Source organism: Dendronephthya gigantea, unplaced genomic scaffold (genome assembly GCF_004324835.1).
Source record: "Dendronephthya gigantea isolate DGI-Jeju-01 unplaced genomic scaffold, DenGig_1.0 000080F, whole genome shotgun sequence".
Lineage (NCBI taxonomy): Eukaryota > Metazoa > Cnidaria > Anthozoa > Malacalcyonacea > Nephtheidae > Dendronephthya > Dendronephthya gigantea.
Window position 1 is genome coordinate 630625 of NW_021163090.1, and position 18494 is coordinate 649118.

The window sequence follows — 18494 nt, forward strand, 5'->3', positions numbered from 1 at the left end:
GATTTTTTTCCAAGTTTCAACCTTTAGAACTTTTAAATTTATTAAAATTCAAAATTTCCCGCCTAAACTTTCTCATTCCCATACCTCCAATATCTGCTTAGCACCCTGCGCACTCTGGGGCTACGGGAAACCAATATTCAAAATCTTAATAAATTATATTGCAAATGGTAAGACAAGATTATGGTAATCATAATCTTCTGGCCTTATTTAAAGGGCCAAACCCGTCTAGTTATCCTTTATGTTCGCGTCCATTGTTTCATTAACAATTACTGTCGTATTTGTCGGCTATATAGTCCAGTTAGACCCGTGGAAATCCTTCGCAAGTCAATAGCGAAGATGCGGGATCCTCCAGGATTCTTGGACCATCACCAATCTAAATTGCACATTTAAACTTAAAGATTTCCCCGTGCTCACAAGCTTTATCCAATGTATTCACAGAAGTCTGAAGTACATTCCTCATTTCATATAAAATTTACTGCCGTACCTTTGTATGGATAATATATTTGACTCCACCAGGACAAATAGGTATATTTATCTGACAATTCACGGCCTGTTAAAAATGAAGAATATAACAGAAATGCCATTCGCATTATGATAGAATCAAGATAAAAAACTGGAAGACAAAACAGCCAACATACCTTTTTACAACTCGACGTAACAAGCCCACGAACAAAACTAAATGTAGATGAAAATAATGCATTTGGTTTGTCTTTGAAAACACGAGAACACAGATAATTTTCGACAATCATATACTTCGGGGATACAATTGTTGAAAGCTGGTAAATACAGCAATATCACTCAAAGCAATACACGTACTTTGTCTCGTCGTCATTTGGAGGAAAAAATGTCGTGATTAATTCCAGGCATTCCGGAACATCATTCTCGAGAAGAAACAGAACTGCATTTGGACCAGCATCGAAGCTGTATGCGACCTAAAGTAGTACAGGAAGACACAATTCCATGGCGTTCATTTTGAGGGTTGAGCGATTCATTTAATGCAAGTATCCTACTAATCCAAGTGATAAAGAAAATATAAAAAACTTAACCAACTCTGGTTCCTCGAAGCTTGTTATATTCCGTTACAAGTCGGACAATATTATGTGAAATATGATTCATATATGGTGGAAGAATTGGCGGGAACGTATCAAGACATATCGCGTGGAATTGATTGCTGTCCTAAACAGAGATAAATAACGTTTATCCTAGCGTATTGCAGTTGTTTTTTCAGTCAGAAATTATGCCGGTAAAGGTTCCGAAACGCTACATGAAGAATTCATATCTTGTACCTTCATAGTGAGATTAGCAAATTCTTCAAAATCTTTTCTCAGAATAGCATCTTTCATTCCAGTAATCCTTTGAGGAACAATGTATTCTGATCTCAACTGTAGAAGAAGAGAAGAAAATGGTAAAAAAAAAGGCAGAAAATCAGCACCTCTATCCTTAGAATCTTTCTTGTATTTAGGTATAAAAAGAAAGTTTTCCAAAGACTGGAGAACACAAGGAAATCACATCTAGTCTAGATGATGACAACTCCTGGCCACTGCTATACTGTAAATAATCATACACAAACCTTTAAAAGTTTACTAGTTTGAACACTCCGTCGCATCCCTGATGTGCTGCTAGTTTCTTTTTTTTCATCGCTAACCTACAAGAAGAGGACCTGTAGAACTGGTGTTTTTTTTGTGAAATTAAGAAGCCAGCTAAGAATACTCACCACAAGAACTAAGACTCGCATCTCAGCCCAATGACTTTCTGGAGATATCTAAAAAAATAAAAAAATAAAAAATAATGTTTAACAGTTCAGAAGCATAAATAGTGAAATCATTGTTTTGTAATTATATGAGAGTGAAGTACGTCACCTGAATTGCTAAACTATCATTTCCGTCAGCCATTTCACCTTTCTCCCACATAACAAACCCACCATAAATGCTTCGACATGCGCTTCCAGACCCTTGCCTGCATGCATGGTTTGAGAGAATTAAAGATCTAAGAATCACCAAAAATTTTAGTTTACAATCGTGTTCAAAATATTCACATTATTTTACCTGGCTATCACTGAGATATCACAGTCCAAATGAAACAACTTGGCCAGAGAGAAAGCTGAAATCAAGCAAACAAAAATTTCATGTTTAATTTCAATTTCAACTATTGTGAACTATTGTGTACATTAGAACCTCACCAAGACAAGCATGACCAGCAGCTGATGATGCAAGGCCGGCAGCAGTAGGAAAATTATTGACTGAACAAATATGGATATTATTCTTTGCAAGATCCTTTTTACCAGATTTCCTACACTCCTCTCGGACTACAATATTGAAAATGATGTTCAATGGAATATTGCATGATAATTATTTTGGTCTTGAATTTAGTTCAAAACTTAGGAACTTTGTTTACCTAATTGCAAAACTTTCTGTATTCTGGGAAAGTCTTTAATAAGATTTTCACTGAAAGATAATTTGCTCACACTTTTGAGAAAAAAAAGAAATGGATTTTATAAAAGTGAGAAGAGTTTATTTCATTCACCTTCCATTCAGCCATACTCTATCACTGGTGAAGTTTGGGCTTGTGGCAACAGTGGTTGTTACACATAGCTGTTGAAATACAATTGTCGTCACATAGCTAGTCATGGTTCACATGGTTGTAATATGGTGGTAACAATGATGGTGATAACAATGTGATTGATAGTTGGTATACTATTTCTGTCAATAGATTCCCATACCTGTTCTTGTGATAAAGTTACACTTAGTGATGAATTCACTGGTAATATGAGATCCTCATCTCTTTTGCCCCCTTCAAGAACAAAATGTAGACACATTTAGCTATCCAGCCACCAAAAGTTATCTCATTCATATATCAGTAATAAAACAATAACAAACTTACAATATTTTATCACAGCTAAATTCACAGGTGCAGTACATGTTATCGCCTCCATTTTATTGTTAATACGATAAGGAAATCAATTGTGCAGACTGTGCAAGACTGTGTCACCATCTTGCTTGCCACATGGATTCACGTTTCTTGTGGTTCAAGTCCAAGGTTCAACGCTTCACTGGGACTTGTAAATCACCGATGTGCCGTGTGGAGCATCTTAAAGGTTTCTAATTTCTATTGCTTCTTTATACTTTTTATATGCTGCAAACCCTTCAAAATATAGTAAAGTTACAAATCAACAGTTTCAATATTATTGGTACATTTTAATTTCCATTTCACAATTATCGTTCTTTCATGCAAACACAATCAAATGAAATGGGTGCGCTGTGCCAGGCACCAAGCCAATATCTTTTTGAAATATGATCCTTGTATTTCTAAGAAAGTCAAAACAAGAAACCGGATACGTACTTCACATGTGCTTGAGCCAGCTTAAGCGGACAAAATGCACAAAAAAGAGAAAGATTTGTACTTTTTGTTCAAAAGTTTACAAGTTTTTACTATACTTTTGAGCAGGAATCCTAGCCTGCAACCCCCCGGAAATCTTCACGCGTGAAAAATTACTATCGCGTGTTGTTGTAGTAAACAAAGTGTTTTTTTGTAAATATTTCACAATCAGTTTCAATTAGTTTTTTGGAGGTGTGTGTAAGATCTGTCTCATCACCTACGTGGCTTTTTTAAATTTTTTACATGGTCTGCTCGTCTGTTTTGTCATAACTTGTTGTCGATCGTGGTATTTCAATGTAAAAGAGGCTGAAATGGCACAAGAAAGCGCGAATCGGTAGGTCGTTGATGAATTTTTTAAATAGTTTTCCATGTTTAACGGTTCCTTGTTTTGCAATAGTCGTTTCACATCGATGATGATACCGATAACCATAGTTTCATTTTGTAGTGGGACGATTGAAGTGTCAATTCAATAATGCAGCATTGTTTGAAATTTAATTTAGTTTTTCCTACGAAGAATTACAGGGGATAGCAAAATTTTTGCTTGATAACACAACATATCGTCCAACAACTGGCATAGTGTGTGGTACAGGACTTGGGGATTTGGTCAAGGCTATTGAGAATCCACGTACTTTTCCGTACAATGAGATACCAAACTTTCCTGTCAGCACAGGTTGGTTCAGAGTTTTTTAGATTCAGTACAAATTCATGGGATATCTCATATTTTATTTCACCAAATGATATGTTTATAGTTAAGGGTCACGCCGGTAATCTCGTCTTTGGTATTTTGAATGGAAAACAAGTCGTTTGCATGCAAGGAAGATTTCATTATTATGAAGGATATTCCTTGGATAAGGTAATTGATACATGCACACATGCACACTTAGGTTCACTTTGCAAAATATACCGTACTAGCTTTAAACTTCATCTCAATTAATCTACTAGGTGACTGCTCCAATCCGAGTTATGCATTTACTGGGTATAAAAACACTCATAGTTACCAATGCGGCTGGTGGGATCAATCCATCCTTTAATATCGGAGATGTGATGATTCTGAAAGATCATATCAACTTTCCGTCACTGGCTGGTGCAAATCCGCTTAGAGGACCTAATGACGAAAGGTTAGAAGAGCCCAAGATTTACCTATGGATAATAATAAAGCATATTACTGTATCCTCACTGTATTTCTCATTTCTGTAAGGTTTGGCGAGCGATTTCCACCAATGAATGCCGCATACAACAGAGATTTACAAAAACTTGCCAAGACATCTGGCCAAGAACTAGGCTTTGGCAGTTTTCTCAGAGAAGGGGTCTATGCATGTGTGGGTGGACCTTCATTTGAAACAACAGCTGAACTGAATTTCTTGCATAGGGTATGTGGCTCACAAGTTGTGGCTTAGGCTTCACTAGATTGTGTGGAATGTACAATCAAAGTTCATTACTTTTTCTCAGGTTGGAGCTGATGCTGTTGGGATGAGCACGGCACATGAGGTGATTGCTGCTGCACATTGTGGCATTCAAAGTTTGGGTATTTCTTTGATTACAAATGCCGCTGAATTATCTTACGATGCTGAATCTAAAATCAGTCATGAAGAGGTCTTGGAAGTTGGGAAGAAACGCTCAAAAGATGTTGAGAAACTAGTTAAATGTGTTATTCAAAAATTATAAAGGCTGCATCAAGACTTGGTGGTTGGCACTGGTACTTATTAAAAATGGTTGGTTGGCCAAATCTCATTTAGAAATTGGCCTGGCCCCAAATTAGCCACCAAAAGAAGTTAAAAATACCAGTGCAAGACACCCAATCTGAATGCATCCTTAAATCTTAGGAATATACTTTTATACCTGACAATAAATGCAATAAAATTTTAAATACCTTACCATAAGCTGTGGCACTGTAATTTAACATATAATTCAGGGATTCAAAAATTTTTACTAGACTTGATCTTGACTATAAATATAGTAGGTTATAGGTTCTGAAAATATTGTTTGAATTTAAATTATATTAAATATCAGAATTTACATCATGGTTTTAATTTTTTTATTCATAATTATAAATACTTTATTTATATATAAATATAGTAATCTTATTTTTATCTGAAATTTATAAAAATAGCAGTCTATTGTAGGTTTTTCATATTTCCTATGGTCTTTTAACTTACTCTCCTTCATCAGAATCAAAACTCTGGATAGAACCTAGCATTGGAACATTATCTTCACTATTTCCTGATATTCCTTTATCTTCCCTTTTATTTCCTAAAATGAAAAACAAATCAGTGTTATGATACATTTCATTGCCTTGAATTGTAATAAAGACAGCAAAATTACCTTGATATTTAAAGTAAACATGAAGAATAATTCCTAGTAAACAAATGACTAATCCGCCGAATTTCATAAAATTCATTTCATCACCAGCAAATTCTGTTGCAAGTAATATAGTACATAATTCCTGGTGGAGAAATATGTTAAAGTCAGTTTGAACATAGTGCATTGATTTGTATGTACATGTATGGTGCAGTAGATATAGAGAATCTGTCTATCCTTATTCACAGCATATACCAATATATCACCAACCATATACCTTAAATATTCCAGCAACCGCAAGCGTTATACTGGAGGTGCTAGCCAACAGAAGGTACTCTGACACAGTCAACATAAATGCCAAAGACGATCCAAATAAGACAAACGATGTTGTCGTTGCAATAATATATGTTGAAGGTGCCCGAAATGCTTGCACGGAAACAGCCAACTTTGGACCTGTGAATGTTGATTTATTAAAACCATCATAGCATTTGATATTTGCATGAATTCTCTAGCTCTGATACCAACCTTCAATTCCAAGTGCTAAAGGAAGGGTTGCCAAAGCCATTAATGGCTGCAAGTGATATATTGTATCAAAAGGGCTAGTTAATCCTAAAATAACCAACAAACATTAGCATTAACACAGTTTAATTATACATCAATCCAATCTCTTATACTTTCATTCTCACCAAAGCTTTCTTTTTGAAGTAACAGCTGTGTAGTTGCCCATCTGATGCCACTCATTGAACTTGCTGTCATAACCTGGTAAGAAGATACATTGAAAATTCAAGGAGTGTTATTTGTATAAATTATATATTTTTAAATTACTGTAATGAATAGAAACGTACAAGAAGAAATCCAGTGAAGTTAAACTGTGTTGATTCATATGTAAACATGAAAAGTCCCCCAGCAATCAAAAACACAATAAGAAATAAAACATAATGCTGAAATTGAAAAAAAATGTTATGTTTATTAATTTAACAATTTTTCAAACTTTGAATGAATTGATATGCAGTTGTTAATTAAACTTACAAATTTTTCCAATCCAAAGATAAGAGAAAAGATAAGAATAAATATGATTGCAGTTGTCTTGCACATTGTATACCTTTAAAATAGCAATTGAGAATAAGTTTTACATTAATCAAACTAATAGAGCTATCTATGATTAACTGCACTGCTGACAGCAATGAAATTTGAGAAACCACACTTACAATGAGACAGTAATAAACATTAAACTCCAATTTGAAAAACCAATATCTAATGCTGTTGCTATTGCTATAATGTAAACAGAGTACCAATATGAAAAACTGAACTTATTGAATGAACAAGCAAGGCTTCCTATATCATCCTAACCTGTTGGGGTCACTCTCTTTAAATAAACAGACCATTCTAGGAGGATCCGTTTTTTGTTAGAACGAATCTCCCAAATTCGTCTTGTAATTGCAGTTAACAGAAACACAATACTGTAATGTACCATTGAGAGAAACAATGGAAAATGAAATCTCTGGAAAATAAAATGATAATATGATGAGATGAGTGAACCTACGGCTACAAACAACACAGATTGAAGACAATTTCCACAGGGAAGAGCTGGGAACTTAACACACTCCCCACTATAAAATTCACCTGTGACACTGGGCCCAGAAAAGTGGAAGAGGGGGGCATATAATAAATGCATATTCAGTACGTAACCCAACCCCTCCCTGGCCCATACAGTAAACATACCTTTCGGGGTCGAACTGGTACAATACAGATACAACGAAGATTTATATAAAACTATTTCGTTTCAGAAATAGTTCTCTAAATACCTTCATAATCCATTTGTTATAGAAAGTCAGACTGATTGAGAACGTGTACATGAACAAAATACATGATCCAATCTTTACAGCCCTCGTGAACAAACTCTCAGAATTCATGTTCTTTATATCACCGCATCGTCTAATTTCGCTATTAAGACCAGCTCGCCTTCATTTTTATTACCGAGAACGATATAATTTAACAATAACTTGATATTTTACGATCTTAATCCATCTAGAAGACTTCTTTTTTGATGACGGGGCAGTCATCAATAGCAGTGCTTCCACAATTGATTTACCAAATTTCCTTTTGAGATGCTAAAAAATCCTTTTTTCCAAAAATATTTCCTTGCCAAAATTTCCAAATTTCCTTGCAAATTCCTTGCAAATAGCGGCCTTAATGGAACAAATTTTTCTCAGTGACAAAATAAACAATATTTTTTTAAGTGATACAGCTGAAATATATTCCATATACAAAAATACTTCCAAAATTCATCCAAAAATTTGGTCACTTTTTATTAAATTAACCACAGAAACTTTGATAGAAGTGTAAAATAGGCGTAGAGTATTTGGGGGGGGGGGGCTGAGGGCTAGAACCCCCCGAGAAATTTTAGGGTAAAAAATTTACTAGGTAATAATTGCATCATATAGCAATGTTGAATCTTTAAAAAGACATCCTTATATACACATGAAACAGTTTTATTAGTGAATATAATAACATATAATAATATATCAAACAACTTAGAAAAGCAATTCTGAAATACGAAGTTTAGATCCGCAGCCACTACTTTCTGTATTCCTCATTTTATACAGGGAGACTTTTAGCTGGGCTTACATGAAGTCTATACCTTGGTTAGCCAAGCTTTAAGCCCCCCTCCCGGAAGAAAACAAAACCCTACACCTATGAGTGAGGAAAATGGTTATATACTTGAAGAACCAAATCTTTGCAAACTTATTATTTTTTATTCAATTTTAAGTCTAATATAAACAATTTTCAAGATTTCCTTGCAATTTCCTTGCCCAGGCTAAAATTTCCTGTCCATTTCCTCCTCAATTTTATTTCCTTGCCTTTTTCCTTGAAAAAGCCAAAATTTCCTTTTGCAGGGAAATTTCCTTGCAAGTGGAAGCCCTGATCAATAGTCATATTTCGCTCCTGAAATCACCTCGCGTGAATGTCTCGCAACGTCGTGGTGTAAAACACGCGTGTCTGGATAGTGCGAAAGTAGTACACATTTTGCTTGGAAAAGCGCATACTAAAATTTGACCCTTGCTGGAGTTTTATACAATGGTTTTATATTAATTTTAATTCTCAAACCAAACATTCACAAAACCATTGATAATTCCGGACGATTGCAAACTGAACTTATGAACATAAGCCGTTCAGAACCAGAAGTACGAATGGCGGAATGGCCTAAGTCTCGTACATCTATAATGAATTTTCATAGGTTATGGACTAACAACATATGATCAATACTGAACCATGTTGACCATTCAAAACATCTTCTTTCACTATTCCGACATTTTTCATTACTTTCAAAACAGCCAACAATACTATTTATTTATATCCGGGGTTATATATAGATGAGGCAGGGTCATTTTTAATTAACATAGCTTCATCTCATGTGGTCAAACTAACCGCTTTCGTTGACATTCTGGAGACAAGTAAAATGTTGGAAAACGACGGCAATATTAAAATGTTGACCTCAACCATCTATGGTGTGGAATCTTGCGTAAAGAAATAGCGCAAAATACGTAGTTCTTCAATCAAAATGTGCAAAACTGCACAAAATTTCAAGCTGCTATCTTCCGGAACTTGACTACGGAGAAAGCCTTCTTTATCTCATTAACGTACGAATTAGTAAAAGATGATATCCTGCTTGTCATGATCATCGATATTGATTTTATTCACTAGCCATGAAATAGCAACTCAAACTATAAAAACCACTGATCAGTTTTTCAAAATTTTCGGTTTTCAAAATCATACACACATAATCTAACAATCGTTTTGGTGTGTGCTTAATTCTTCCTCATTTATACATGCAGAAGCTGTTTCCTTAGGGTGTGTAGTTTAAGTGGTCAGAATGACACAATGAAATGTCGAACTGAATAATTCATTGCAATTCTTAATGTTTATAACGAGTAGGAGGAATAAAACAGACTTAAACAGTATACATTAATATAAGACTTTGAACGGAAGGTTAACATTGAGGTCATACGATATCATAACCTACAATAGTATAGACTTGGCTCTCGTGGTTTTACAATGAAATAGATGAAAATACAGATTTAACTGCTTTTAAGATGGGCAAGTGTTGTTCAAAGCCACACACAACTCGATCAAAAGGTTTTAATCGGGAGAGTAAATACAGGTAATCTCTTGATTTTATCGATATCTAGACACAGACAAATAAATAATGTAAGCTAGGAGTAAGTGAGCATTGGAGACAAAATAGACGATATATACAGAGATCTCAGGATGATAAATTACTATAAACACTGTTGTGTTGACCAAAGAGACAATATATGTTACTGTATTGACTTAATATTGTTAGCCTTTGAATGCGTTCCAAAATAATGGAGACACTAGCTCTTCATCCATTCAATTACCATTCAATTAAATTTTGTTCATATTTCTCGTTGTGATGGCGGATTCCTAATTTAGTTGTCAATGTATCAAATAATATCGCTAATTTCCATCGAGATAAATTTAAATCCATGATGCCCTGTCCGCGGCACACACAGGTGGTTGGTTGCGATAATAAAGAGCAAACAATATGTATGCCAAGTTTGTCTGTATAAATAATATAAGAGAATATTTTTAATGTGCTGTGTAAATCATGCGCAGTAACCAGATATCTGGTACGTCTAACGTGTCAATCCGCCGTCAGTAAATACGTTCAGATAAGCTTTTCTCGCTCCTTCCTTAAAATGGGATTTGCATGTATTCTGTCTAGTGAAATCGTTCATGCAGATCGATGGGCTGTCGCAAAGCTTTGATTCCGTGTATAATCATGGGGGTTTTTTGCGGGGGCAGACAAACAATTGGTGTAGTCTCATTTAGGCTAAAAACCGAGTGTGGTCAACTCGAGTATAGGTGGAAAATAAATTGTTCCTAATTGATTCTTTTCATGTTACCAAATATTATATCACCTTCGCTATTTCATGAAATAGCCTTCGATGAACCTGATCAACTAGCTCTGTCCCAATCCAAAAGCCAAGCAATCGATCAAAATAAAAAAAAGATTTATGATGAAGCCTCAAATTGTGATCAATCAGTCAACTCGTCGGCTTGCGCTTACGTGTAGAAAAAAACCTTCAATAAATTGTAGTAGGACGGAACTGTGAAACGTAAACCTTGTGCAAAAGCCAATATACTAGCCGAGCTTTCACAACTATACATGGATATTACTTTTACAAATATCAAATGTTTTAGCCCGGCTATCCCACGTAAGTTGCTGGTGAAAGAATGGACAAAAGAGGATATAATGACTTGCATATACATTGTTTCCATATATAGCCAGTTTGCAGTAGTGCATTGTCTTCACTGCCTCTGCAATCCATGTCGGTTAGAGTCTTCAATGAGAGTCTTTTTCCTGTCACCTGAAGTCCTGAATAATGCGCGGTCTCTCACTGATCTCCCAGTGAGAGATCACGTCAGACTTCTTGAATATATACCAGCTCTAAGTGCACTCTTATATTCTGCTCTTACTTGACGTGAGCATGTTTTCTTAAACTGCTCTTAAAGAATCGTTGTCATACATATTGTAAACTTGTAGTGCTTTATTAGTCATTTTCCTTCAGACTCCAGATACGAACTATAGTTTGTGCAACTTTCCTTGTCCATTATGATTAGTTTCAGGAAACACTTCGCTTACATAACGGCTTAACGCATTCATTTTCTTAGACTCTTGCGAATTCTTGGCCGCCATGATGAAGGCAATGGCAAAGCAGGCAAAATAGACAATAGTTACAGACGAGGAGAACCAGATGGCAGTGAAGAGGTTACCGAATTACGGAAAACGTCGAAGAAACAAAAATCAAAAGGTCAAGGCGTCTTTGTTGACCATGAGTCAAGTGTTACATACACAGGGGAATCTGATATTGATGTTTATCCACTGCCTGATCAGAATGGAGGAAAGAGAACATCAGGTTAGGAGGAAATAATTTTCGTATGGTTGAAAAAACGTTATATACTTTCATATAATGATAATTTCATCTTTTCACAACATCATTTAATCGAAACAAACGTAGATGTTTGATGTTTTAGGCAAGGCAACTAAAATATCAAACAGTGAATTTGCTTTTAAGTAACATGAAAATATCAATAATCAACTCAACCGTGATTAAATTCCGTTCCTTTGTTGTACATAGAGGATGAAGGCAAGGATAATAATTTGAACCAGGAGAACGCCATCTCTCAACTAATCCGGGAACGAATTCTTAAAGGGGATGTAAACACTGAGATCCCAAATTTGGCAAGAATGGTAAAGATTTTCATCGCATCCATTCACGAAGGTAGGAAACTCTGAAACTATGAATTGTCAAAAACACAGCTAAGTTACTCAAATGCTTCGGCTCTTATTTCTTCTTTATTTTAACAAGATATGGTTGAAGAGAGCCTGATTCTGGAAGAACGAGTTATTCCCGATTTGAAAAAGTTTTGTCGGGAACAAAACTACGACGTCCATATTGTAGAGGTGGATATAGACGATGAACAGTTTAGTTACAAGGATTGGAAGGAAGAAATACAACTGGCTCATCAGGAATCAACTGGTGTTGGCTTCCTTGTAAGTTAAGAGAATTTTAACGAAGCCAAACAAAGCCTGGGGAATGTGGATTAACGTGAAAGAAAAACTATTTTCTCTTTTTATTCAGGTGCTTGTTGGTCAAAATTTCGGGGAGCGATTTCTTCCTGAAAACATCGATGTGAAGGATTTCGGTCTTTTGCTCGAGATGCTGCCGAATGATCACGACGCAGTACGAAGCCTCTACGAGCTTGACGCGAGTAAAATCCCGTGCTACGTTCTCAAGAAAGCGTGTTTCGATCACCACGATGAAGATATTGAAGACGCCTCACAGCTGTTGCTTGCGAAAATGGAAGAGAATGATTTCAAACAGAACTGTGAACAGCAGTATGTTTATAATGGTAAGTTGGTCTTTGTTGTTTGATGGTTTAATCTACGCTGAACTGTAGCGCATGGTCATTTCTGTAAAAGTTTACATTAAATTACCTTGCCTCGTTTTGTACCATCCAACTATGCAGTTTTCCGCAAGATACTTGGGATGTCCGTCTGGAAAGTTTTGAGAATAGAACCACTGTTCAATTTGACGGCTGGAAAATCTTCAATGTTTAATTTCTTTACTTTCAGCGCTCTTACAAGTGGCGTCTCTTGGTAATTCCTTGTCAAATGTAACCTCGTCTGCGCTGTGGGTTGAAAGAACAATTGAACAAAAAAACCTCGCTTTTGACGAGCGAACGAACGACGACAAGGCGGAACTACGAATGCTGAGGGAAAGATATGGGCAAAAAAGGAATGCGATGATCTCCTATGGTGAATTTGCGAAACATGACATCATGAAACGTAATCATTTTCACAAGATTCTAGCCGAAACGATCAAGGAGAAAATTCAAAAGACCGCCAAGCAGGCTACTGTGAACACAATCAATGATGCAAGTCTGAAAGAAGTCGCACAGCATATCATAAAATGTCAAGAAAATGCCTCGAATATTGACGAAAGTCGACAACAAACAATTGATATTCAGAGGCGAATCAGCACGTATTTAAGAATGAATACGAAGAGTCCATTGGTTGTTCACGGATCCCCCGGATGTGGGAAGAGCACAACGGTTTCCATGGCAGCAAAACTTGCGAGTGATAAGATGGTTGATGGTACGATTCTAGTGCTCAGGTTCCTAGGCTCTACCCGCCACTCAAGCAACCTGAGATTAATGCTACGAAGCATCTGTTTCCAGTTGTCCCGAGCGTTTGGTAATAAAGACATAATTCCTGAGGTACGACAGTTTTCTTTCTTGAAAGATGACTTAACTATTGCTTTAGGAAACACCAAGGACATCTCTATTCCGACAGTGATTTTAGGGACAAAATACCATAGCATTGCATTAGTTATCATGTTAACACTATTTCTTTCATTGAAGGACTTCCAATCAGTCGTCAAGATGTTCCACAGTTCCCTTCATAATGCAACGAAAGGAAGACGAATTGTAATCATTTTGGACGGCTTGGACGAACTACCAAAATCCAACTTACTGTGGTTGCCTCGTGAGCTACCGGATCACGTTCGTATTGTTCTAACCACTTTGACTAACGGTGGTTATTACAATGGTCTAAAGGTACGTCAAGTTTGATTAAGAATACTAGTGGTTGTTGTCAAACGAAGCAATGAGATCCCTGGCTGTAAAATCAGGCCATTTCTCCGTCATTAAACTTAAGATTAATCTGACGCAATCATCAAGGAATGGTTTTAGCCCAAGTCAGTATCTAGTTCAGGATCAATACTGTCAAGATTGATAAATGATAAGACTAAAGCTATTTCGAAAGAATTTAAACTGTTTCTCAAAGTGCGTTTGGTTATTTCAGGCAACATTTGAAGACGCAATTGATCATTTCGTCGACATCAGCGAGATCGACAGAACAGACGCTGGTTCTTACATAGACTCATGGTTTGAATCACGTGGCGGCATAGAGCCTGCAGAAGAGCTGAACAAGCGGATCGTGGGTGCTGTACAAAAGTGTCCCAACAATCTTTACCTTAAACTGTTACTCCACTACACCCACCACATGATACCGCTGGAAGACAGTATAGATCACGCAGGCTTACATATACCCAACTCGCTGAAACACGTGATCGAGCATTACTTTGTCACGATGGAAAAGAAACACGGTAAGCCGGTGATACAAAGAATCATGGCTTACTTATCTGCCGCAAGATTTGGACTGAGCGAACGAGAATTAGAGGAACTGTTAACCCGGGAACATACCTCCGGTAAGGTGCCAAGCTCCCGCGTCCGGTCATTCCAACTCTCGCGGATACTTCATGATCTCTCCCCTTTGGTGTCTAAGGCGTATTTCGACGGAATGTTAGTCTTGACGTGGCGTCATCTGATTATTCGTTATCTGGCTTTCGACCGGTACCTGTCAAACAAAGAAGACGCAGTAAAGTTGGCCCATCAAAGCTTAGCACAGTATTATGCCGCGGGAAAGCACTCTACGGGTATTGCCGAGGATCCGCTCGTGATCCTTCGTCGGGTCCACGACCTACCTCATTATTTATGCAAGTTGGGCGACATCGAGAACCTAAAGGACTTGGCTCTATGTAACTTTAACTTTCTCCAGACCCAACTCAAAACCACTTCTATTGACTATGTACTTGAGTGTTTCACTGGAAAACACTGTCCGATGGATCAGGATTTAAAGATGATCGTTGACGCACTGAAGATGTCTTCAGACGCTCTTCAAATCGATCCTAACCAATTAGCAACTCAGTTGATCGGCCGGTTGATAGATTTGGCATCGTCAGACCACATCGCCAGGCTATTAAACGACGCTCGTAAATCCGCACGAGCCTTGATCCCAAATACCGGCTGTTTAAATCCTCCGGGTACTAAACTCCTGCATACCTCGATGGAGCTCTATGGTCCAACCGATTTGACATCGGATTCGACATTAGGACTATCAGCTTCGAAAAATATCGTTGCATTATGGGACGTCCGAAGCGGGAAGGTGATCAGGACGACAACCGCTGGTTCACTTGCGAGGCAGGTTCGTTTTTGTCGCAACAACAGATTGTTCGTGGTCGACACTGGAAACGAGTTGGAGGTTTATGAAACCAGCACGTTCAAGAAAATCTGGGAGCTGGAGTGTCCAGGAGCGGTCAGAGCCATCGCTGTCGCTGGTGATTCGAAAGACGTGTTGGTGGCAGCGTGTGGACACGTGGTTAGGGCGTGGAATTTACGCAGTGGCCTGATGACGAGTGAAATTACGGATGTTGAAGGGATGAGTATTGATAAAATAGCTGGATGGAGAGAGTACGTGGCATGTGCAAGTACAAAAGGAAAGTTTGTGCGTTTATACGAAGTATTTACGGCGGTGTTTGTGACTCACATTAACGCGTATGAAAAGAATACGAGAGATTACGTTGATGACATATTCTTGTCGCCATTTGGAGACGGTCTGGTGCTTACTACTTCGGATACATCGTACGACGTTCGTGTGTTCCGATTATCCAGCGGAGAGTGGCTTCGTAATATCGGAGGTGATATCGTGAACCCTCGTCTGACGTCGGACGGTCATTATATCCTCTCGACCAACAGCCGGAATGATATTAGCGTGTGGAGCCTGGAGACTGGGGTGAAGCTTACGAACGTTTTCCGACACCCTCCGACAAGTATAATTACTAACATTATCGCGAATGATCTGACTGCGCTTGTAACGTTGTCCGACAACGGAATTTTGAGGGTTTGGGACTTGGAGAAGGAAGAGACGATTCAACATGGATTGTCACAAGATAAGAACGATAACTGCATTAGGAATATCATGTTCGTCAAGAGCAGAGGTGAGCAACGCCAGGCTGTAAGTCGGTCGAAAGTATCGGGGGATATTGTTGTGTGGAATCTTTCAAATTGTAAGCCGGTGCGTATTCTGAAAGGGACCCAAGCTGATGACATATTGGTCGTGGACGAAACAAGAGCCGTACTCCGAAGCATGGGAAAGCTGGCGCTGATTGATCTAGAAGAAGGACGATTGATCAAAAAGCTCCGAGTGTCATTTCCAAACATGAGAAGTCGAAGCAAGCTCGAAAGACGAGCGAGTTCGTTGTACAAGAGAAGGAATTTATCGCTGCGTCTTCTGCAACGGTCCGGAGTCGACACGAAGCCGAGATGCGCACAGTTCAGTGATGTTGCTATCGTTGGACAACAATACGCGTTGATGTTGTCCAGCAAACGAGACGTGGTTAACTTGATCTCTTTAGACGACGGCGAATCAGTTGCGCATCTGGACAGCGGTCACAAGGACTGCATCGAGACTGTGCTGGTGAGCGAGAACGGGAAGGTTTTAGTATGCTCGTACGAAAACAGCGCTGCGGCAGTTTGGGACTTGGAAACAAGGCGCGTGATCGGTTGGCTTCGAGTCGAGACCAGCTTCCCTAAGCTCTGTCAGGCCGCTATCACACGGGACGGGAAATACCTTGTCGATTCTGTGAAGATTAACGATTCGATACACATCGTCGTTTGGAATTTAGAAACAGCAGATGTTCAGTGCAAGATTCCTATCAAGGGGGCGACAGTCCACGCGTTGGCTGCCTCCTCGGAAAGCGGTATTCTTATCTGTTCTTTCAAGAAAGATTATCGAAACAGCATGATGGTATACACCTTACGATCTGGCCGGCAAATGTTCGCATTGCCTTGTGGGATACGTCAGCAAACCAATGGGATTCAACTAAGTCTGGACGGAAGGCGAGCGATGACGTTTATCTCCGGACAACGCACGATCAGGCTGTGGGATACCTCTCGTGGGCTACAGATTGGATCGTTTACCGCTGACCACGCGGTATCGGACTGCGCCCTCTCCGATGACGGCAACAGCATTGTCTTAGCAATTTACAAAGCTTCGACTATCACCAGTCTATCGTTGGCTGGCCAAACGTCGTCCAAGGAAATGTCAGTAGATTTGAATAATCCGTACTATAATCCTAAGAACTATGGCGCTGTTTTTGAGTTCCTAAATATTCTAGACTGGGACGATGATAGCAATCACATGGACAATACTTTTGCTGAAAAGCAATAATTAAGTCTGGCTTATGTACAGAGGCAACAAAACACAATTAAGACTGTATAGTTTCTGGGCATAGATTATATTTATATATTAGAGCGAAGATTACTGTGTTTGATTACTGTGAATTTATAATAAGATTACTGTGAATATTACTTTGATTGATCTCATAAAGAATATTGCATATACTGTAGACTTATAATATTATAGTCTGTTAAGCCACTGGCACTGGGAGCTCAAATGATAATAAATTCATATCGTCAAGACGGGATTACCGCGTCTAGTTCATCCCGTCTCCTCGGACGGGAAAGTTAGATGGGAAATTCGCACGAGAAAGCTGTCTGTGACCGGATTCACATCAGACGAGTTTCCCGTGTAGGACGAGTTTCCACCTCAAATACAAATTCGGCAATTCCTGAATCATTGACCGTGTTATGGAATGACACCTTTTGCTTTGTTAAAATTTTACAAATTACAATACCTGATGTGATCACAGCCATTGCCAGATTGATCCAATCCTGTTCTTTTTGCCCGTTCTATATAGGCTTTGCTTGTCCTTATTGCTTTTCAGTTTATTATCTAGTTTAACCACAGAACAGCACATGATATGCCACACTTAACAGCGCTTGTGTTTTAAAAAAAATCTTTCAGACAAATGCAGCCTTCGCACGAGCGAACAGCCGCAGCTGAATAGCTCTTTCTTTAGAGAACATTTCTAATAATACATGTATTGTTAGTGGACAATGTCGCTGACCGGAGGCGAAGAATATTTACCTTTTCTTAATTGCATTCCAACTGAAACACCTTTTGTGTTTCTGATTTTTTCATGTGTGCTCTTAGTGAATTTTATTTTGATTAATAATTCAGTTTTCGTGCTGCATGATTGCTCGTTACGAAAATGCCTTTTTAAAAATTCCAATTTGTATCTCGTGAGGAGGTGTAAAACATCTTATAACGACATTTTTTTAGCCTAATGGAGAGCAAACGGCGCCAATGTTATGAAACACTCATGTGTACTTGTGTTTTAACTATAATACAAAGATGCCTTGCATGAATACAAGCCTGACTTTCTCGTTTTCTTATGGCAAACGTACTTTAATCTTCTTGTACAGTTATGGGACACTGAAACACGTCTACCTTTTCCATTTATCATTTTATTGCGTGTGCAGTTGAGTGGGAGGCTCACCATATTTCAAGTTTTAATCATCCTGTATGCAGAAAAACTTCCTTTGTGACG

At 38.1% G+C, this 18494-nt stretch overlaps 4 protein-coding genes across 4 annotated transcripts; 2 read left to right on the forward strand and 2 right to left on the reverse strand.

Annotated features, from left to right (window-relative positions):
- Positions 1–51: 51 nt before the first annotated feature.
- LOC114532729 (diphosphomevalonate decarboxylase-like) lies at positions 52–3219 on the reverse strand. Its single transcript, XM_028554303.1, has 15 exons — positions 2881–3219; positions 2720–2790; positions 2524–2591; positions 2395–2444; positions 2180–2305; positions 2046–2100; positions 1860–1956; positions 1715–1762; positions 1571–1645; positions 1287–1382; positions 1051–1176; positions 817–932; positions 639–675; positions 485–550; positions 52–373 (listed from the first exon to the last, which is right to left on the reverse strand). The coding sequence occupies exons 1-15, from the start codon at positions 2930–2932 to the stop codon at positions 299–301; spliced, it is 1158 nt and encodes a 385-aa protein (XP_028410104.1). The 5' UTR covers positions 2933–3219; the 3' UTR covers positions 52–298.
- Positions 3220–3535: 316 nt separating this feature from the next.
- On the forward strand, positions 3536–5280 carry LOC114532716 (purine nucleoside phosphorylase-like). Its single transcript, XM_028554282.1, has 6 exons — positions 3536–3709; positions 3876–4045; positions 4125–4228; positions 4318–4493; positions 4574–4745; positions 4825–5280. The coding sequence occupies exons 1-6, from the start codon at positions 3687–3689 to the stop codon at positions 5038–5040; spliced, it is 861 nt and encodes a 286-aa protein (XP_028410083.1). The 5' UTR covers positions 3536–3686; the 3' UTR covers positions 5041–5280.
- A 192-nt stretch (positions 5281–5472) lies between these two features.
- LOC114532704 (solute carrier family 35 member C2-like) lies at positions 5473–7730 on the reverse strand. The gene is made up of 10 exons (XM_028554270.1): positions 7479–7730; positions 7024–7174; positions 6882–6945; positions 6703–6775; positions 6519–6614; positions 6360–6432; positions 6199–6282; positions 5951–6126; positions 5698–5818; positions 5473–5625 (listed from the first exon to the last, which is right to left on the reverse strand). Exons 1-10 carry the CDS (start codon positions 7584–7586, stop codon positions 5528–5530), a joined length of 1044 nt encoding a protein of 347 aa, XP_028410071.1. The 5' UTR covers positions 7587–7730; the 3' UTR covers positions 5473–5527.
- Positions 7731–8950: 1220 nt separating this feature from the next.
- Positions 8951–17412, forward strand: LOC114532697 (NACHT and WD repeat domain-containing protein 2-like). Its single transcript, XM_028554262.1, has 8 exons — positions 8951–9835; positions 11371–11615; positions 11838–11981; positions 12069–12253; positions 12342–12612; positions 12836–13479; positions 13624–13818; positions 14066–17412. Exons 1-8 carry the CDS (start codon positions 9768–9770, stop codon positions 17270–17272), a joined length of 4959 nt encoding a protein of 1652 aa, XP_028410063.1. The 5' UTR covers positions 8951–9767; the 3' UTR covers positions 17273–17412.
- The last annotated feature ends 1082 nt before the right edge of the window (positions 17413–18494 follow it).

What these genes read in the sequence shown, in the direction of transcription:
- LOC114532716 (XM_028554282.1), top strand. Translation starts at nt 3,687, where the DNA reads ATGGCACAAGAAAGCGCGAATCG. An exon ending in GCACAAGAAAGCGCGAATCG is followed by an intron (nt 3,710 to 3,875) that starts GTAGGTCGTTGA and finishes AATTTAATTTAG; the next exon opens with TTTTTCCTACGAAGAATTAC. An exon ending in AAACTTTCCTGTCAGCACAG is followed by an intron (nt 4,046 to 4,124) that starts GTTGGTTCAGAG and finishes ATATGTTTATAG; the next exon opens with TTAAGGGTCACGCCGGTAAT.
- LOC114532729 (XM_028554303.1), bottom strand. Translation starts at nt 2,932, where the DNA reads ATGGAGGCGATAACATGTACTGCACCTGTGAATTTAGCTGTGATAAAA. An exon ending in TTTAGCTGTGATAAAATATT is followed by an intron (nt 2,791 to 2,880) that starts GTAAGTTTGTTA and finishes TTGTTCTTGAAG; the next exon opens with GGGGCAAAAGAGATGAGGAT. An exon ending in ACAGAAAGTTTTGCAATTAG is followed by an intron (nt 2,306 to 2,394) that starts GTAAACAAAGTT and finishes TCAATATTGTAG; the next exon opens with TCCGAGAGGAGTGTAGGAAA.
- LOC114532697 (XM_028554262.1), top strand. Translation starts at nt 9,768, where the DNA reads ATGGGCAAGTGTTGTTCAAAGCCACACACAACTCGATCAAAAGGTTTT. An exon ending in AATCGGGAGAGTAAATACAG is followed by an intron (nt 9,836 to 11,370) that starts GTAATCTCTTGA and finishes TCATTTTCTTAG; the next exon opens with ACTCTTGCGAATTCTTGGCC. An exon ending in ACAGCAGTATGTTTATAATG is followed by an intron (nt 12,613 to 12,835) that starts GTAAGTTGGTCT and finishes CTTTACTTTCAG; the next exon opens with CGCTCTTACAAGTGGCGTCT.
- LOC114532704 (XM_028554270.1), bottom strand. Translation starts at nt 7,586, where the DNA reads ATGAATTCTGAGAGTTTGTTCACGAGGGCTGTAAAGATTGGATCATGT. An exon ending in AAAGAGAGTGACCCCAACAG is followed by an intron (nt 6,946 to 7,023) that starts GTTAGGATGATA and finishes TTTACATTATAG; the next exon opens with CAATAGCAACAGCATTAGAT. An exon ending in TGTTTACTTTAAATATCAAG is followed by an intron (nt 5,626 to 5,697) that starts GTAATTTTGCTG and finishes TTTTCATTTTAG; the next exon opens with GAAATAAAAGGGAAGATAAA.